Here is a 21,480-nt window from a genome sequence, read left to right as displayed (position 1 = left end):
TTTGGTCACTTGACAAAAATGAATGGATAGGCTTTTCTCCAGCACCTAAAGGGGAAAATATCTAAATCAGGTAGCCACCACCATCACTCCCAATGGCTTCTTTAGTACTGCCTTCAGCTAATAGAAGGATTAAAAAGGCATCTATCTTTTAGATATTTAACTATCCTTTTAGACCTGAAAGTATTCCCCCTAGAAATATTTATAGTGGCACACAGTAGGCAATATGGAAGAAGGCTGCATTGAATTTACTTGTGCTGTACCTGTTCTCCAGTCTTACTTGTCTTGAAAAACATCTATCAGTAGACTTTTCAGCAATTTAGGATTTCCTGCACAAGAAAGATTACAAGAATCCTCTGAGGCTCCTTCTGAGAGATGTCCAATTTTTTGACTGGAAGAAAATGGTCTTACGTACTTATAGACGTAATGAGCTCATTACTAAAAGACCAGATGCAACATGGTGCACAGATTCCTCCTACTACAGAACATGTCCTGTGACAAGGCAAACCCACCATGACTCCACAAGTTCCCTTTAGCTCTGACAAATGCCTAGGGTGGGAAGAACCTGCCTAAGGTACAGCTTGATACTAAATTTATGTGTCGTCATTGGAGGCAAATCTGAGGTGTGATGGAGTCACTTGAGTTTGTTCAGACCTCCAGTGCCTCTTTCTGTTTAATCTTTTGGCCTCTGCCTGGGTCATGCTGTGAGCTCCACACTGCAGAGGATGAAAGACCCTGCCAGAAGCCTCTCTATGTTGCCAAGCATGGTGCTTGCCAGCACACGGATGGGATAATTCTTCTAACTCTGGATTAGAATTTTTCTTCATTTTGACACTGAAGTCCTTTCTTTACTTTCTGCTCCAGTAAAATCAGAATAACATCACAGTGCTACAACTGGCACAATTTTTGCTGTCTCCTGTGTTGTGGCTGCAAGTTCATGACTCGTTATCTTTGCTTAATGGCTGTAGTAAACCCACTTTATTATTGCTAGGTTATTTTGGTTGGGTCATAGGAATCACCATGGCTAAAGTACTCGGAAGTTTATTCACTCAGGCTTTGATCTGAAAGCTTTCTTCTCTGCCTAGTCCATCAAACCTTTGTGCCTTTAGCTAAGTAGTGTTGCTTTTGCCTTACATGGCAACTTACAGCTCCAGAGAGTGCTTGCTCATCGCTGCAGCTCACTGGCTGGGGCTGTGCACAGCATGGGTGTTCACTCCCTGTGCAGTCCCATGCCCCGAGGGATACAGTCATGGAAATGTCACCATGTGCAAATCCGCAGTGTGAAATATGGACTGACACTTGTATCAGCAGAGCAAACTGGAGTTCAGCCCTCAGCTGCTGTAGCATTGTTCCTATATATGAGATGATGATTTACACAAGCCTAAGCATGGTCCCCATGAAGTGTTTGGGGTTGTAGCTGAGGACACATAATTCTCTGGTGCCATAAGAAATTACAGCTTGTGCAGCAGCAGTCCCTAGACAGGCACACAGGGGAGGTGACACACAGCAGGAGCACAGCTCTGGCGTTTGCTGGGCACCTCTGGCACCTTGTGAGGCAGGAGGCCAAAGGCCAAATGCAAACCTCATTCTGAGAGTGGCTATAATGCAGTATCATGACAGACCCTGCAGTTTATCTGGTCCATGGTATAAGATAAAAATGCATTAAGTCCCAGCCCAGGTGGGGATGTAATCTCACAAGGACACCGCACTAAATCTCCATCACCCAGTCAGATTTATCCTTCCATCTCCGCTTTTTTCAGAAGGGCAATTTTCCAGTAAACCCCTTGCTATTCTGCAGCCTATTGGTGATGCTGCAAGCTGCTTCTGCTGGAACAGTACATAATTAAGCAATAATTTATATTCTATGCGTGTATGCACAGAGCAATAAAGTGTTCTCAAGAGCTGCGTGCTGCTGAGGCGTTTAATCCGTGCACAGAAGGAATTTACTGCAAAGCTGCTCCCTCCCTCCAAAAGGCTTTTGTCATCACTGTATTGGGAGGGAATTCGGTGTATTCTTCAATTATTTCATTTGATTTGGATATAATTTAAATAGTTAATGCTACACACTCAACTTTAGGATCAGACCTAATTTTATTTGTTTGTTTGATGTACCTTGAAAATAGTAAAAGCTAGTAGGGCAGAGAGAAAGTAAAGATAATGTTTCACTTGTGAGATTTTTCTTCTCACGTAGCTCTATAATAAAGGAAAGTGATGATAATTAAGTAAACAGCACTCCTTTCAAAGACATTAGTGGTCACAAGAAGCTACTAGAAATACTTTAAAGAGGAGAGATTTACATTTATTTGAAAACTGCATGGTTTCAAAAGACATCTTAAAATCCATACCTTTGCAGTTCTCTTTTTATCTACCAATTTATAAGTAATACTTGACATTTCCATATGCTTTAAAAAATAACAGAAGGTGAGAAGAATCAGTTTTTGGGGTTGTTTACTTTGTACATCTGACAGCACAGTTTGTGAGTCACTTCTATCTGTTGTGGGGGGAAGGGAGGGAATGAACATCATTCTGTCAGATGCGAAGGAAATGATTTCCAAATCATGAGACAAATGATCTGTAGGAGGAGGGTCTCAGAGATGGGCTTGGTGCCCAGATCATTTTAATTACCAGCTTTTTGGAATTCCCATGCCTTCAAATTGGTGATGTCTCCTTCAGGTTCCAGTCAGACACCTCCTCTCTAATAATAAGGATGAGGGTGTTTAGATGTAGCTCCTGCCAGTAGGGTCTGTTTTTGCCCTAGCACCACGAAGGTTCCCCTTCATCTGCGGTGCATCTAAGAAAGGCATCACTTCTTGTCTCAAGACATCACAGACCTTGGGAAATCCCCCAAGCTCTATGGCTCTGGAAGTTGAACCAGGTCTATGGGTGAAGGACGTGGCTGCTGACATGGTTCGAGGGGATACTAGCATCAGGAAAAATTCAAATTCAGATTTGCTATGGATGATTTGAGCCTGTTTGTGTTTAAATCAGTTCACTCACAAGCAGTTTTGCTCTACCCTGGAGGTGAGGTTTAAAAACTGTGGAGGCATTGCAGACCCTCACACAGCTGGGCTGATTGGAAAGAAAAGGACATTTACAAAAAAGAAAACAATAATTCCTTGCAGCAGAGGCCCATGGCACTGCTTGATATAATCATGCTTGAAAACAGCTACAGCAAAGGGCTCTGACTCATAATCCACATGGAATTAGGCTTTGACCAACACTGACATTACCTTTCCCTGCCATCCCTCTTCAGACCATGTCTGTCCCTTCAGCAAGTATGACAGGACCCTAGTCTTATGTACATATATAGCAAACAAGTTCATCTCTGTCCTAAAAAACCTTCCATTCTAAGTTAAAGGGACATCCAGCGTAATTTTTATTATTCTTTAATACATAAGAAAGACAGGCACAAGATAACCAAGAGGGATTTAATAGCTCAGGTCCTCAAACCACTGATGATCATCCAGCCATTAGCAGGACAGGGACTGTCAGAACCAGGCCCAGATGAAGGGAGGCTACCTGACAAGGAGTCAGGATGGAGGTTTGACTACATGTCAAACAGCAGTTTCTGTGGCACTGACACAGCTTTACATGAAATTTCATCTCTCACTTGATTGAAGCATTTTGCAGTGACACGTGAATTACCTGTCAAAAATCCCACTGTTGCCGTGTCTCATTCATTAGGTTTCACTTTGGAGGATAAAGTGTAAATCCTAGCACAAAGAACTTTGTAAGTTCTGCTCCCCCCAGCTGCTGAAGGACATGGCCTTTATTTCCCTGTGCAGCACAGGTACCGGTGAGCTCTTATTGACACCTGCCATTCACATTTTGTGCCAGGGCCATGGCTGGACCACCAACATTCAGGTCTGGTCATGTGCTTGGACCACAGCTATTGGGAGTGTTTTTCACAAAGAAATTAAAATTTGTATCAATGCAGTTTCCAGGGGATCTGAGGCAAATGCACATGTAGGAGGATACTTCACTGACAGCAAAAACTTGGGAGGAAACTGCAGAAGGCTTCAGTTTGACTTCTGGGGAGAAAAAGGATCATAGGGTTGGGAATGCTCATGACTTCCTGCAGTGCTGCTGCCTCTGAAGCACTGTGTCTGTAGTGCAGAGTGTCATGGGCAGCAGCAACAGCCTCCCTCCTCCTGCCACCTCAGCTCCATGTCTTACCTGGACTAGCAGACCCTTCATTTCCATGGGTAAGCTGATATTCTGCATCCCTTTTACCCATGACTCCTTCACTACAATGGCCAACAACTGTGCAATTTGCAAGGATGATCTTTTGTGCTCTGACTGCCAGTTCATGAGGAAAAGCTACTGAACAGTCATGAGGTAGGAACTTTACTTGGTTTTCATCAGTAGCCTTCCTGGTGAGAGGCCAGATTAACTATAAGCAGGAACTTCCTTGCTTGGCTGAACACAAGCAACACACAGGACTCATAAAATGGCCATAAAGATTTTTCTAGATGGCATAAAATGGCATTTTTTGTGTCTGCAATGAACAGTGCTAGAGAGACAGATAAGTCTATGCTGTACAAGACATCCCGCAGAAGCACTGGGGGGTGACAGGCTGAGGACTGTGTTCAGCACTCTGTGACATTGTGCATGGCAGTCATTATTTGTCACCATGTGTTAGCACATTCTCCAGAAAGGGGCCAGGCTTTTCTTAGAGAAGTCTCATGCTTGTGATTTGCTTAGTTCTCTAGTGTTGCTACTTGCTCCTCTTTGCTGTTCCTTTGTTAAGGGGCAGAATACCCTCAGCAAGGTGGAGTGCCAAAACACTGGGCACAGCTCAAATACAAAGAGTAAGCAACACTCGTTGCACTGAAGAGCTTGTGAACAAAACAGCCAAGACAAAGCGTGAAAGCACGGGGAGTATTTGAAATCCAAAGTTATTTCCTTCCCTTTTGTACTTAGCAAATGCAGCTTTAGTCTGGCCACACAGATTTTCCCACCCACCTCTCTTAACAATCTTATATTTTGAGAGAACAGAAATTACCATGTTCTTACTAGCAAAGAAAGGCCTTCCCTGTCATTTTCTAACCACAACCATTTGAAATGAGCCACAGAGCTCAGTTCAGAGCACAGTGCCTCTGAAGCATCATTTTTCCCCAATCCCACAATGTTCTAGTCATTCTGACATAGAACACAGGGAACAACTGCATTCTTGTCAAACATCTTCATATTACTGAAAAATTAAGTAACATAGGAAAGTATATGTGGTTTTTAATAAAACAACCTGATTTTTGACTAAGGGATTGTGGGATGGTGATCTCCCATTTATCCTACTCTGTGTTTTGAAGTAGTATAGGACAACTCCAGAGCCTGGGATCTCATGAGGCTTTTGCAAGAATCCAGATCACTGATTGCAGACTGCTGGGGTGCTAGTGGGAGGCAAGAAGACTGTTTTGAATGAAATAGGCAGAGTACCTACTGCAGCAGCTCACTGGTCCTCACTGGTGCCCAGTGGCGCTCCCATAATGAGTACTTGTGAATATCCTGGGCCATCTGGCAGCTGCACATGGCATTAGCAGAAACACCTGACCTCCACAGCAGAGACTATCTACAAGTGACATTCCAAAATACAGTGGAGAAAGGGCCATCCCAACAGGCATAGCAGTGATCAGAAGAGGGAGCCATAACAGTGATCTCACTGCAGGTCCGTGATAGAGATTTGCCTGTAGATTCAATGCCTATGTGATGTTCCTGCTAAAAAAAGGAGGTGGGTATAATGGAAAGTCCACACATTTTGGTGATGTAGGTGTGTTCCTGCAAATGCTCCCAGTTTCTGAACCCAATTCCATGGGAATTCACCAAATAATCTCACCTCTGTGTTCAGAGTGGGGAGGGTCAAATTCATTTATTCAATGCAACTGCAACTAAAAAGAGCAAAGCAGCAGAGAAACAACAGCAAAAATGTTGCAGAAAAGAAGGAGAGCCGGGGACAGGAAGGGGTAGAAGCAAGGACATCTGTTAAGCAGAAGACAGGAACATGTCATTGAGACCAGGCAGATTGTGACTGCTTTGGAAGACTATGCTGGGTTAGGGATGGGACCAGGGAGAAGAGGACATTCCTCACCAGCAGCTGTAAGTGAACAGATGCAGGATGAGCTGCACAGGTAGCACACGTCACACGCTATGGATGCATGCATGAACAGAGGGAGGACACACAGGACTGACTGTGTGTGTCTGGAGGCTGCCTTCTGTGCCCAGGGCTCTCCAGGCAATCCAGAGAGGCCCACAAAGGGAGGAATTAGAGAAGAAAAATAAAGTACCAACTTCATGCTGATGTGAGTCGTTATCTCTCGTGGCAGGTGTGTAGCATCTGTATCTATCCATTATTTGGTGTGTGGGTGGCAATTGTGACATTTCAGGAGCTCAGAGTTTAGCTTCAATGAAGCTGGAGGCCAAAGATCAAAATTAAACTCCTCTGGGTGGGATAAAGTTCAGCCTCATCTTATATGTGTGTCTTTCCATAACACCACCTGACAGAGTTAGGAAGTTTGTCCTCGCTGTGTTCTCAGGAATAAGAAATTAAATATTTCTGCTGAGATGGAAAACAAGAACAGGATATTTTGAAGATTCCAGCAATGTGGCAGAGGGCATCTGGATTGAAACTGGAGTCATGCAGAGGGCAGAATCTGAGTTTTGTGAAGGATTTAAAGATTTTTTTAGTGACATTTGAAAGGAGACTGTATAATGAAAAATTCTGTATTTTGATATAAGAAAAGCATGAAGAAAATCTCCCACGTAAGTTCAAATGTACATTTCAACGGAGCCAGAACATGACAAGTATATTGTAATATCCTATAAAGCCTATCACTGAGAAATTGGAATGAAACAAAAAATTCAAGGTTATTTTTCCTCCCAAAAATGTCAAAACAAGATTATTCATTCTGTATTTACTCTGAAAAGCAAAGTTTCAGAAAAATCAATGGTTCCATGGAGCATTCTGGTTCCCAAGGGAGTGCTCATAATGAAAAAGTGTTCCTGTTGAAGTTTCTCCATACAGCTCTGTTCAGCAGCAGATCAATATTCAGGGCTCTGGTGGCACTCAGTTCTTTTTCCATGGAGCCTCCAGACTAAGCCACTCTCTATATAAACATCTTCCCTTAGGCACTTCCTTACTGCTTGCTCCAGCTCTTCTCATGCAGCTTGGAAAGGGATATGTCTATCACTCTTCTAACTTCTCTTTGTTTTTCTCCTCTCTCCTTCTCCCCGCTCTCCTCCAGGAACCTTCTGCATCATTTCACTGTGCACGTGTGTGGCTGGAATCAACTTTGAGCTGTCCCGCTACCCCCGCTACCTGTACGGACTGCCCGACGACATCAGCCACGGCTACGGCTGGTCCATGTTCTGTGCGTGGGGGGGCCTGGGCCTCACTCTCATCTCTGGCTTCTTCTGCACTCTGGCCCCTTCTGTCCAACCTGTCCCCAGGACCAACTGCCCCAAATCTAGACCTGAGAACGGGACAGTGTGCTAAAACAAATAGCAAACAAATACACACACACAAAGATACATATATATATATATATATATGCCTAGGTATGCCTATATGGCATGCATATATATGTATATATAATTATATATATATAAAATCTCAAATTAATGCCAGTGCCAAGGTAGAGCTGAGTCCAACATGGCACTCACATCTCCACTGGACTCTGTGTTGCTTCATTCTTTCTCACAGTGATGGGAAAGCTTTTCTCTCACATGGCTCTTCCATCCAACTCTTAACTTCAGCATCATACCTTAGAGGTCAAATGAACCTACAGTTGCACCTACCTACTGCCATTTGGGAGGGGGAACAGGGGATCCATGTGGGCAATCTGGAACCTGTACAGGACATGGTGGGGGCAGAGGCATGGGGGGGATGACACAAAAAGTGTGTCCATTGCAGCCAGAAGGGAAAATGTAAACAGCAAGCAAATGAAGCATTTGAGCCACTTCAACAACATACCTCCTCAAGGCCATTATCAGAAACCCACCTACGTTCTTTTTCTTTCTTAAAACAAAATGACAGAAATTGTGTCATTGGTTTTGGGGTTTTGTTGGGTTTTTTTCTCCTTAAAATGCAGAAAACAAAATGGACAGAATGTGTGAGGAAAAGTAGAAAAGCATTTTCTCTTTGCCTGCCAAACTTTAGAGAGAAGCAAACAAGTGAAAATACTACTGATAACAATTAATAATAATAAACATCCAAGAAAATAAAACCAGAAAACAATAAAAATCTCCAAGAGGACATCTCAGCGGACTTTCCAACAATGCGGTTTTAATCTTCCAGCTGCCTTACATCCAGGCTTACAACTGAGGCTGAACTGCTAATGTAAATGCAGCAGAAGGCCTTTTGAAAATGCTGTGATACATGTGTGTATAACTTTTTCTTCCCTCTTACTTTATTTATTTTTTTTAACAAAAAGAAAAATTTAAAACATTGCAATGTGATTGTCCACCAAACCATCCATGCTGTGTTTGTGGCCCGAGACTGAGGCACCCAGCGGCAGAAGCGTGAGGAAAGCTCAGGTCTGAGACAGCGCGTCTTCTCTGGTGGATTTCAGCAGATTTTTTTTTTCATGGAGCTTCTGAGAGTTCAGGATGGTGGATCCAGGGGAAGACTGACCAAGGAGAAGGGAGGTGGGGGAAGGCCTGGTAGCTGTTCTTCCCTGGGATTTGATGGAATGGGATTTCATCAAGTTTCCGGTTTGGATGTTTGAGACAACTGAGCAAAAGCCATTGTGGAGGAGGAAAAGGGAGCTAATTTCTGTAGAAGAGAAGTAAGAGATGCCTCTCATTGTGTTCATGTATGCCAAATAAGACCTTCCCACATCTTGTCTTTGGAAACTGCCCCAATTCAATGGACATCTCCTCTCTCCATCTGGGAGGACTGTGTACAGATGGATGTGAAAGGGTCAGATGCAGAGAACAGAGATCCATTTCCCATGAGCTTAAGCATTGTATGATATAACTGTGAATCTGCAAATGGAACTCTCTCTCTTTTTTGGTCTTTCTCTTTTTCCTGCTACTCCTCTTCCTATTGTCTCCTTTTTCCTTCCCTCTGCTCTTCCCGTTGTTCAGGTCATAGGTCCCAGAAGAGCTAAACAAACAGCTGAGTCTGGAGAGGTGGGTGAAGGCCATTAGAGGAAGAAAAGCATTTTGGCTGTGAGGACAGTGGGTCCTTGCAGGGTACCAGTGGCTGAGGGGAAGGTAGGGAAGAAGGGCCAAGGGTGTAGCTAAAGGGCCTCTGAAGAACGATGACTGAATTGCCATTTGCAAAAGTGAGGGCACCACTGACATATGTGCAGGCAAAGGGAGACAGGGCAAAGAAAAATGTCTCCCCAAAACCAATCCAACCCAACATGCTCTTAATTCAGGGATAGTACCAGCAATCCTTTCTTACCTGATAGCTGCATGATATGAGTCCTCATTAGTAAATAAAAAGTAATCCTCTCCATCTAAAATATCTCACCAGGAGAAGGAGCCTGTGCCTGCTGCACAGAAATGCAGGCTTTAATTTCCAGGTCATGCCATTTACACAGCTGGCAAGAAACAGTATTGCTTGGTTTAAAAATATCCAGCTAAAAAATAATTCTTGCACATGTAGTTGTATTACAGTGCTCAAAGAAACGAAGTTTCTGGAGGACATGTTGGAATAGAGTAGATTTGGGTTTCTTCCATTCTTGCTCAACTACCTAGCTTTTGTTTTCTGTTGTCTGCAGATTCCCCAAACATGCCAATACCAGCTGCTAAGTCAGTGTGTTTCCACTGAAGTGCCATCCCTGTCAACTGAAGTTTCACAATTTCATTTTACATTAGATGTGACCAGAGAAATTACTTATTTATTCAAGTTGAAAATACAAGCCTTTTGAAAAAACTTCCTTTTTAAGCAGATTTGTTTATTTATTTTTTCCTGGGAAGGTTTTCAAATAGAGTGGTTTTGAAAAGTTTTGAAATCATTAGACTGTGCAAGTGCCTACTTGGTAAGGAGGTTGATGAATTACCATTGAACAGAAGAAGGAAATTTAAAACAAAAATAGCCTTGGAGAGCTAAATGAAGGCTGAAGGCAGAAAACCAATAACTGGAAACCCAAAAAAACCTATTAAAAAATTGTTCATTTCTTCAAAGCATGAAAAATTTTGGAAAAAACCCCAACTTATTGGTAAGAAATTATACAGCTGCTTAATTAAAACAGCTTTGAATGCAAACTTTCTTCCTCCTCTGCAGTGCTGAATGTGATAGGAAAGGTGTTTCATGTAAATACAGATATCTGGAGTGACACAGGTAAGCCAGAGTCACAGAGGTCCCTATCTGGAGTCTACCACCAAGCCCTGTGGCAGGCAGAGCAGTACAGCAGCTCCTGTGATGATGTATCCTTGTGTGCTCCTTGAGTGTTCACAGGGTGAATTCTACAGATACAGTTTTGAAAGAGGTATAGCAGTAAGATTTAAAGAAATGGAAGTAATTTTGCTGTTTGATGGATTTTCAAAGGTTTCCTTTTCTTCTGCAGCTGGATAAAACCAGTTTTGCCTTGATGAAGTATTCTCTGATGATGTTGGTTTACAAGCTGTATATAAGCCTCTGTGTCTGTCTGTGTGTGACCGTGGGTTATGGTTATTTTATTAACAACAGAAAAGTGTTGACCCTGAATCTTTGGGCCAGTTCTGTGATTTTCCACTTGCTCTAGCATAGTGTCTGTAAGGCCTGTGTGGCTGTGAAGCATCTTAAAATCTATGGGAATTTCTGAAGCAGCAGGTGATCATGTCACCTTAATCTCCACCTGAATCCCCGAAAGAATAATTTGTCCAAACACCAGTTCTCTCATCACTGCTTTAAGTAAGGGCAGAACCCTTCTGGGAGATTGTGAATTTCCCCTCTGTGCTTCTCGAAGACCTGGCAGGAGTCCTGTGTGCTTCCACACCCCTGGATGGGGGTCACAGCCCCACCACACCTTCTGAGTGCTCAGACTTGTCTTTAGAGCAGGGTTGATCCAGAATACACCCAGATGTAAATTTGTGAAGGTTAATGTCTCCATCTCTCCTGAGCTGAAGCACATTCACAGCTACTCTGAGTTTCTGCATTTTGAGGGAGGCTTTTGAAGTATCTTTCTGAACATAGATTGAAGCTTTTTGACTAGTGTGTTGTTTCTCAGTTGGAGGAGCAGCTAATTAGAAATCTGTTATCAGTGATCCCAGCATTAAGGGGCTTGACCCTGTCCCTCAGATCTGCTCTGGCCAAGTGCCTAAGCATGTGCTTTACTTGGAGCATGTGTCTAATCCCCTTACATTTGGTTGACTATTCATACGCCTAAAGTCCAGAATGTGCTTTCTTGGATGACATTCAGCTTCCTGCAGAGTCCAGCCCATGTTTTTCTTTTCACATCCTTCCCCTGTAGCTAAGGTGACACTCTCTCCTAGCCTGAGCAAGCAGTATGTTCTTGGTCTCCCTTTTTGTGAGGTGGAAATGCAGGATCCATATTTAGCAGGCTCTTTGCCACATGTAGCCTTACATGTTGCACCTCTGGGACAACACATTTCTATGTTCCAGAGACCACAGAGCCACTGGAGTGCAGTGAGCACAGACACCCTAAAATGCCCATCGTAAGGATGAAGGATGAATTGGCTCAGCACACAGTGATCTGCAGGCTGAGGTTTTGTGTGTAGTGACTCAGTTGTGTTGCCCTGTGACTATAAGGAGTCAGCTCAGGGGTTCTGCTGTCTGTCCCTTCTGCTGTACATCTGAAGGGACTATGTGGCAGGAGCACAGGTGCCCTGTATCCTATGTCCTATAGGATAGGTGTCCTATAGGACAACTCCTTCTTCAAGCTAAAGCTGTTTGTGTGTTAAATTTCCTAACCCATATTAGCTGCCTGTATATATCATCAATCCCTTCTTCCTCTCTGCAAACACACAACTGATCTTTCCTCATCTAAACAGTACAGTCCCTCCAGTTCTTTTTCTAGTTGGGCTTTTTTATTTCTACCCCAGAGACAGTCACAAGTGGATCACAAACCACCAGTGACCAGAGCAATTTCTTTGAAATACTGCTTTTGAAAAATTGTCATTACTTTTTAAAGTGTTATTCCAGCTGCAATAACAAATGAAAGAGGGGTAAAAAGCATCCTCAGAGTCCTCTAAACAGAGGATCCTTATCCTCCCAGGAGTGAATTGTGAGAGTACAGGTATTCTGCTTTCCTGTGGATGCAAGTCATTTGGGACCTTTTTTAGCTATGGCACGTTAGCTGTGTAGTTCAATGGATGGTGAAAAAAGCAAAGTTGGCGAAGGAGGGGATTGATGTGCAAGGGCTATTTCAGCTTCCCAAGCATTCCTGGAAGACTGTGTCTCCATGGCTGTCCATTTACCCACCATGCAACGCCTCTGCATCAGGCTCATCCCTGGAGCCCCACTGATAAGCAGAGCTCAGAAGAAAATCACTGTAATCTGTCCTTAATTCCTGAGCACCACGCTAACTGCCAGCAGTGAAATGGAGGGAAAATAATATGTTACCAAGTATAGCTTAAATAAAGACATGCATTATTTGGCCTCTTTCTTCTCTGTGTCTCTCCATAGGCCTAGAAGGGCTACAGGAGTGCTCAGGCACATTCACACAAACCACCACTGCATTTTTTTGCCCCCAGGTTTCCCACTCCTTCATGGTCCAAACCACTGTGCTCATCCAGCCAGCAAAGGAAGACTCAAGGTGAAAAACTGAGACAGCTCTGAATGATTGCCAGGTACCACCAAGAGACAAAAAGTGCACAGGAAACACAAACAGCATGTAAAGATTAGTGACAGATGAATTTCCAAGGTCAGGAAATGAAGTTCAAAAAAGCCTAAAGTTTGACTGCTAACTTCAGGCCAGATCCATAAAATCTTGATTCTGCCAGTCTGAGGTGAAAACTCAAAAACCAGGGCTTAGCTCAAAAGTTATAGGCCACTGTTTCCAGTCATAGCCAGGAATATAATGCAACTATTCCATAGTCTGTTGAGGTTCATGGAAAGCTCAGATGCCTTAGAAAATATTTTATTGCTGTCTTGGTTAACACCAAACATGAGATGTGTGCTTACACACCCACAATATCTATTCCTTGGCTTTAGAAAGAAAGTCATCAGATGCTACCTCCTCTCCCTCCCTGCCATCCTCCCAGTTCAACTTAGGGTTTCCATCCTGTATGCCCCACTAATACCCCACTCATACAGTCTTCTTCAGAGCCATAATTATTAATTGCAACATTTTGGCAACAAGTGCTGCTGGTGCCAAAGGGCTCTGACAAGCTTCATGTTGACATCAGTTGGAGAACTGTAGCCTGATATAGTGCTGTCAATTTAATTGCAGTAGGCTTTGCACAAGTTTAGGATTTAACTTGAGAAAGACTCTGGACAACTGCCTCAATATAGGTCACAAGAGGGAAATTAAATTCTGGTCACCTCTAGTAAAACACTCCAGAATCACAGATCAATTGTCCTTCCCTTGTTCAGGGAAGACTTTCAATGAAAATATCAGTCTCAGGTTATCTCCAGGGCAAAGTGGGAGACTGAAAAAAGGGAGACCCAACAGCAGTTGCTTCAAAATTGGTAGAATTCTGTGAGGGTAATCCAATGTCACCCTCAGCATCAGCAGCAGGAATTGTCATTCCTTTCTAGGACTGCACTTTTATATTCTTCCTTTGCTGATTACATTCCTGCACAGTGGCAAAAAGTGACTTCCAAAGTTTTCTTGCATAGGGTATGTAAACATGGGCACCCTCACTCCCTTCTTTCCTTAAACACACACACGTGCATATCCCACATGATGTGGATGCCAGGAACCTGTAAAAGTGTCCTATATAGAGAGAAAATACATAGGAAAATGCAGCATAATTGTTCTCTGTTCTTTTGTACTTAACTCATGAGCTGCAATGCAATTCAGATGCCATCTGTGTCCCTGTTAAGTTGTGCATGCAGATCACATACAAAATCTCTGCTGGAGATGCATGAGGAAGCACAAGACAACTGGGATAAATCTGGTATTTTCCATCAAAAAGTATTTGGATATTTAAGGAAGAGATGCCAATGTATCTCCTCCAAACCAGAAGTGTTTATGATCCCCTAGTGAAACAACAATCTCAGGACACTCCTGAGCCTGCAGAGGGCTTGAGCAGGCTGCTGGCAGCATCAAGGCTATGGTTAAAGCTCTGGGCACAGCAGGGAGCTTCACATCCCGTGGGTCTGAGCCCTACCTGTGGCAGCAGGACACAGGAACAGCTCTGTAAGGGCAGTTCCTTCAAGGGGCCTTGTTACTTGCCAGCGGTTCAGAAATACTCAAGCAGCAACAGCAATTCTGCAGTGGGTGAGATAAAGAGAAAAGCCTTCAAAAACCTGGGGGTTTTGCCCCAGTTTCAAAATGATGTAGACTCCAAGGACTGTGAATCAGTCATGGCTCAGTCTCCTGGGGCCAGATACACAAAACAGCTTCAGCATCCAATCCCTCTTTAGACAGTGAATAAAGCACTAAATGCTTTTGGTGCCTAATATTTTTTTTAAAACTTATACGGTCCTAATTTGCTTAAGCTCCCATGATGTTTTATCTCAAGAAGAGTTTTCTTCTGGCTGTAAAGCATAAGGCTGTATTTTTTTTACAAAGAGTTATTCATTAACAATATAGATCATAAGAAAAAGGTTTGAGTAATCAGAACAACAAAAGTGCAGCCTTAGACTATTCAGTTAGAATGTACTGAATTATTTATAACTCCTGGGCACCAACAGCAATCACAGATATCTAATTTAAACTGTTACTATTTTTACTTGGCAATTTCCATCACTTAGAGTGTTTATATCTATGTATTTGCAGTTTGATCTTTGCAGAACCAAATTTCCCCTACTTACACAGAAAAGCATATTTGGGAACTTTGAAGGTCTTTTCCTGCAGTAACTTTAATTATTTTAAAGCATTTTGAGGCTTAGTAAGGTAGACTTTACAACTTTCAAAACTCTAAACTGTATCTAAAATGGGCTTGAACTTTCAGTTCTTTCTCAAGTTAAATTCTCTTTGATTACAGGTCATTGGGATCAAGGAGAAATTTGTTTCATTAGTAGATGTAAGACTGGGTCCTATTTATGTGTATATGTGATGAGGGGACTTAGGTAAGGGGGCTGCACTTCAATGTCAGCCTACTTAAGGATCTTCTGCATAGATGTAGGAAATGTCACTGCTATGTCACTCCAACTTTCTACCAATCTCTTTTTGTAAAAAACAACCATTATACTTGTGTGTGGCTGGAATAAAGCGTTATTAAATCTAGTCCATAGGTTGACACACACATGCTTGTAAATATGTGTATATTTGTATATATATTTGTAAATTTATGAAAAATGTCCGTATCTTCATGATTGCCTGAAATGACCTGAGGTTGATATACAGAATTTCAGGCAAAGGACTGTTTCTTTTTCACAATCCTCTCATATCTCAGATTTAAACCAAAACAACCTAAAAAGAACTATTTCCCAGGAAAATCCTCATTCTGCCATTGCACCAGTTAAGGAGGGGTACCACACTAGTCAGCAGCACATACATCTACACATGTACATCCAGTCAAAGGACTGGGTCTCAAGGGCTTTTTTAAGGAAAAGGAATGGACTGAAAAAGCAGTGGTAGAAGTTCTGTTCAGCATTAGCTCTCTCAATTGGCTCTCTTGTCCTTTATTAGGAGGCCCTTTGTACAGATGCTGTTCCTCTCCTTAGGTGTACATTTGGGAGGAGCCTTTGTGTGTGACACTGAGCCACTGAAAGGCCAGGACTTTCTGACCTGCCTTTGTCCCCATCAACCTTAGATACTTCACTGAGTTCATGATGTTAATGGGCTCATCTCCCCTGGCTTCTTGTACAGGTAGTAAAGAGAGACAGTTGTTTACAGGTAGTGACCTAGCAAAACTGACATCTAAGCTTTAGGAGCTCCTTCTTTCTTCACGCAATGACCACTCACCTATCTTGAGTGACCCCAATATCTTAAAAGATATTAAATCCTGGTGAGGTGAATCAGGTACCTAGTGCAGGGGAGCATCCATATGGAGATCAGCTGTGTCTGTGTGCTTCTGGTGCATGGCTCATCTGTAAAACACAGGTTTGAATTGTGAAAGTCTGTTGGAACAAAAGGAGGTGTTCACAACGGCCTTCCCCTCCCAAACTGCAACATGACTGCAAAGGACAGGGCTTGTCCAAACCCCTGGAAATGGCATTTGAGGTGAGTGCCTTGTGGTGGCCTCCAGGCACAGATGAATGGGTGGTCCCAGTGCTGGAGGTAGAGGTCTTTGATCTGAACTCTTCACCTTTCTCTGCCAGTCCTGGGCATTGCTGAAGCAGTGCAAAGAGTGAATTTACATCTTAAACATTTGAACAGCTGAGCTGTTCAAAGGTTACTTTTCTTCCTTTATTCCCAAACTGCCCTGAAAAAGTCATCTAGCTGGTAGTGATAATCACAAACTTCTCCTGCAAGATACAGTCTGGGTAGTTTCATATTATTTTTTTTTTCAATGTTAATAACTGCTTTACAAACAGCTTACATGGAGATTAAAGAGATTGCAATTTCATCCCTTATTGTTGGGATTATAGTTGTCCTCAGAAAAACCAAACTGAGAACTCAACAAGAGGATGAACTGTGGCTGCATAATTCAGAAAGCTGCTCTGACAAGGCTGAACGTACATCTCCATCTCATGGTGAGAGTCTCCAAGAGCCAAAATTTGGAATTACATATTGACAACAAGTCTATCTAGAAGGACCAGCAGTTTAATCTAGTATTAGAACTTTGGAACTCTTATATGGTCCCATATATTACCTGAATAAAACAAACACAGTCAGAGGAGTGGGAAAATTAAACTGATTTCTGAAAACTCTAAGGCTAAGTGAGCTTTGGATCTTGTGCCAATGTATGGTCACTACTATTTGTTTCTACAGCTAAATTTAAGTCAGTGACTTGACAATCTTCACCCATCTCTAAGAACTTTATTTTTAAAAATACCATTAAGGTTTTGACAAGAGGGATTTCAGGGAACTGTAAAATGAAGATTCAATACTGTGTACTAGTACTTAAGGAAAGACTTTAGTTAGAAAGTGGAAGATAAAGCTGAGTTCCAGGGATGAAATATTATTTTTCAGCATGGTACTACCTTGCCCAAGCTGTAGTGTATCATCCTAACATTCTTCTCCTGTTCTCCATTTCCCTTTTCTGAGGAGTAAGATATATATCTCTGTCTCCCTCCCTTCCTTTTCCTCTGTGTGTGTGAGAATACAGACATGCTTCCTGTAGAGACATTTTTCTCTAAATTTCATTCCATACCAGCTCTTGCATATGTGAATGTTTTGTTATTTAAGATGTCTGTGAAAAAGAAATAAAGGCTTTAAGAGTGAACTCTAGAAATGAGGAGAAGCTTGAGAATATATCAAATTTAAGGATGCAGCACCATTTTCTGCAAGATTTTTCAGAATGTTCCTAAATTCTCATCATCACTCTCCTGCCCTCCCTCTCTGTGAGAGGGATGAGAAAGGTACTGGGATGTGGGACTCTCAAAGATTGCTTTTTAAACTGTTGACTCACTGTGTCTCACATGGATTTTGCAGAGTTTTAGTGTCAAAGAAAATCTCCTTTTAAAAGGTGATAAAGCAAATGCACAACATCACGTGGGAGGAGGTTGTAAGAGGTGACTCCATAGCAGTTTATCTTTGTTTCCCATTCTTTACGACCCTCCTGCTTGCCCAGCCATGCACATTCTCCTCCCTGCTGGGTTCACTTTGCCAAGGCGTGGCTTGCCAAGAGGGGCCTGCCTGACCTCTCACCCCCAAGATGTACTTGGATAACTTTCCACTTTCTCTCAAAAAACCTGTCTCGGCTCCTAATGAAAGCCATAACCACTCCTGTGACCATGCCACAGGGTGTGAATGCCCAGGCTCCACAGACAGAGCAATGCCTGGCACCTGGGCGATCCTGGGGGTAAGGAAGGAGAATGGCTGGAGCTCTCAGGCCATCAGAGCTCCAGTGTCACCTTCTCCTGCAAGCTCCCCTGCTCCTCACGAACCTCTTGGCCAGTTCAGCACGTGGGTCTTGCTCTCCCTCTCCTACTTGTGCCCATGGGAATTGTGTGTGGATGTGCAAACATTCCTGTGTGAGGGCAGGAGCGTTGGGTGCAAGGGGCAGGGAGAAACCAGACACAGTGGACTCCCCACCATCCCCTGTAGGTGCACCTCATGAAGGTATTTGCTCTTCAGGATTCCTTCTGCTCCAAATAATACCCAGCCTAACCACATGCTACCACAAAGTTTTTGGAGGGTTTCCCTTTCTTGACTTTCTCATTGGTCCTTCTTTTCCTCATGATTTTTTTTTCTTGCTCAGAAGAAATGAAGCAATTCCCATAATCATCTTTTGATGATAATAAAAGTTGCAGTCAACACTGTTTCTAATTGACAGTTTGGGAGGCTTAAGATAATAATTCACTTAAATGCCTGCAAATTGAAGCATGTCAGCACTTTCCTAGGACATTCCCAAGTAAAATAATATGACTGGTACAAGACATTTGTCATGTGGGTACATCTTGGCCAGCTGTTTATGTTTCCTCTAAGTGCAGTACACACACATCAAAGCTGGATTAAGAAAGACCTAGAATGCCACAATACTCAGGCATATTTAGAGAAATGCAGCAATACATCACATTTATCTGGCATATTTTCTCTATAGAAAATTTTACAAGTATGAGTCCCATCCGACCTGTCTGAGGCAGGTAGGTATTATAGCCATTTTGGAGATGGGAAGCCAAAAGCCTGGGAAAAGACCTTCTATTTAGTGGTTTGATGTCCCCTCACAAGTTCTACCAGCTGCAGGGGGAGCCTTCTCTTTTCAGCACTTTTGAAAATCCAGACTGTAGCTGGGTTTACTCAAGTCTGCAGTGGCTGTAAATGTGAAAGCCAGGATTAGGACACTCAGGATCCTGATTTCTTCAGAGCACTGCTACAGAGTTTTGATCCCACAAAGCACTTGCCTAATTTCAAGCATCAATTTCCCATTAAGAATGCTATTGCCATGCTTAAAGCTAGGCACATGCCTAAGTGCTTTGCTAGATTGGGAATTACATTGAAATATATAAAACTCTGACATGTTTTCAAAAGTCTAAAACCATGTCTATTTCTGATTATGGTTTGGCCATTGTAAAGGATATTTGGACTGTGTATGCAGCTGCTCAACCAAGTGGGGAACTTTTTAGCCAATACACACAGAGTTTTATGACTTTTGGGTAGTAACATCCAGTTTCAGAAGTAATAGAGAGGGACATGTCCTGTGAGGCTGGGACCTCTGTGCTGCTGTAAGAAGCAAAGTGGCTCCTGTGGCCATCGGTGCTAACAACACATCAACAACCACTGACTATTTTGTTTGGTTGTTCTGGTGAGATGTGAGTGTGGTGGCTAATTTCACAAGTAATGTGACATCAAGTGTATTGTACTTTTCCATTTCTTCCTGTAATCTGTTGCAGCAGAGGTGAACAGAATTTGTTTAAACATGAAACACCCCCAAATTTCTTGTTCTGTTATCCAAGGTGCTAATCTGCAGACACACGGGTGTTTGTGTATGTGCATCAGTGTTTGCAGGACTGTGGCCCTGAAGGAACATTTCAGTGGCAGGGTTGAGATCAGGGAACTAATAGGGAGAATGAACAAACCCTTATAACTTTGAAAGACAGGAGTTGCAGAAAGCGTCACAGGACTTTGCTGAAAAACTGGTTACATCTTACAATTTCCCTTTTGTTTTGATTTGTTTTGGTTTTGGTTTTATTCAGATTGGCACAGAATACTGTATTTCCATCGATTAAAATCTTGTCTGGTAACTAACTAAACAACTTGTTCATGGAAAATTAAAAAAATAAATAAGTAAACTGTCAGTTGTGGAATGTAAACTGATTAAACAAATAAAAAAAATCATGTTGTGTGTTTTAAGAGGTTGTGTCTGCTTGTGTCAGGAGTGGGACTGGATATCTCTCACCATCCCCATCCTCACAGAAGGATGGAGGACAAAGACGAAAACTGGAAGGTGGGTGGTCTCTGAGTTATGGGGTACTGGAAATGCTCTTTGAAAACTAACAATAATAAAGATTAGATGGCTTCTGATCAGAATCACTGTACAAAACATTACAAACACAAGCAGGATCTCAATGTGACTGTTTATGAGGAAGTTTTCTATGTGTCATAGAAGGGATTGATTCCTGCTGGAAGCTTCATGTTAGAGTACTGCATGTACTCTAACACCATTAATCTCTTTTTGGAGCCACCTAATGTGTTGAAGTCTATGATTTGATTGAAATGTATAGAGATATCAAAATAATTTAGCTCCCACCTTCCCCCAGCAAATTAACAACTAAAACTGAATATGGATTAGAGCCTGTTGGGTTTCCAGTGCTCAGCTGTAAGGGCTTCAGGAAACCTGGCAGACACAACAGTGCACTGATATTAGTGCGTCTTCACTGCACTTGTGTCCTCAGGCTGACAACAATGCAGCAGACAATCATGCAGAAAACAACAATGCAGCAGTCAATCATGCAGCAGACAGATAATCATGCATCAGACACACATTTTCTGTAGGGCCTGGAGTGTGCAGCCACAGTCAGGCTGCAGGTGTCCCAGGCTGAACACCCAATGTTCAAGGTATTCATAAAAGGTACCAAAACTACCTCAGATGTATAAAAAAGAAATTAAAAGAATTAGACAAAAGTGCTTGCAACTGTCCGAGCAGAAGAAGAGCAAAAGAGTGGATCAAACAGAAAAGCACAAATAGTATTTTTTTAATTATTGAGTTTTAAATTAACTTAACTAGAATTAAATAATAAAAAAATAATGGCAAGGTATTTTTAAACATTATTATTTTGTTAGTTATGGAGTTAAATATAAAAATTTTCTATGTTGACTCTTTTTACCTGATTGAGGCATTGTACCTTTTGACCTGACAGTCAAAACTAAGAAGGCACCTGATGGTTCTTCCCAAGCTGACTGTTTTTCCATTACAGACTATGGGTTGTAGCAAAACAAAGAGTCTCCTGCAGTTTTCAGGATGGAGTCCCTCCTGCCCCCAAAGAGGTCCTGTCTAAAACACCAGTGCTAGTAAGGAACAAAACGATGAATCAGAGCGGAGAAGTGTTAAAGACAATTCTCCATCAAAACCCCCATCAGTACTGATGTAAATTCCTTGACCTCTTCCCTGGCACTAATGGCTGAGGAACGGAGACATCTTGGTGATAAACTACACACAGAACTCCAAGAATGTGCCTATTTTTGTCATGTTTCAAGAGAACCCACTTGTATTGCCAGTGCTCATGACCTGCCTGCTGCTGCAAGTAAAATCCGTGGGGTGAAGCAGAGAGCAGGAAAGAGCAGGTGAAGCAGGGAAGAGCTGGATGGGGGGGCAGGAACTGGCAACCCCCCCAAAGCAAATGAAGGGAACAGAGGTTTTACAGCAGCATATCCAGCACCA

General features: G+C 42.5%; 1 protein-coding gene across 1 annotated transcript in view; it reads left to right on the top strand.

The window, feature by feature from the left end:
• TMEM178B (transmembrane protein 178B) overlaps positions 1-19,946 on the top strand; it is a 233,934-nt gene extending 213,988 nt beyond the window's left edge. Inside the window, exon 5 of the mRNA XM_064738011.1 lies at positions 7,236-19,946. Within this exon, the coding sequence (XP_064594081.1) occupies positions 7,236-7,486 (251 nt within the window). The 3' untranslated portion in view covers positions 7,487-19,946. The remainder of the gene's footprint in view (positions 1-7,235) is intronic.
• Positions 19,947-21,480: the final 1,534 nt, after the last annotated feature.

This window comes from Zonotrichia leucophrys, chromosome 1A (assembly GCF_028769735.1).
Source record: "Zonotrichia leucophrys gambelii isolate GWCS_2022_RI chromosome 1A, RI_Zleu_2.0, whole genome shotgun sequence".
Taxonomy (NCBI): domain Eukaryota; kingdom Metazoa; phylum Chordata; class Aves; order Passeriformes; family Passerellidae; genus Zonotrichia; species Zonotrichia leucophrys.
Note: the sequence above shows the minus strand (reverse complement) of the source record. Positions and strands in the feature narration are given on the sequence as shown.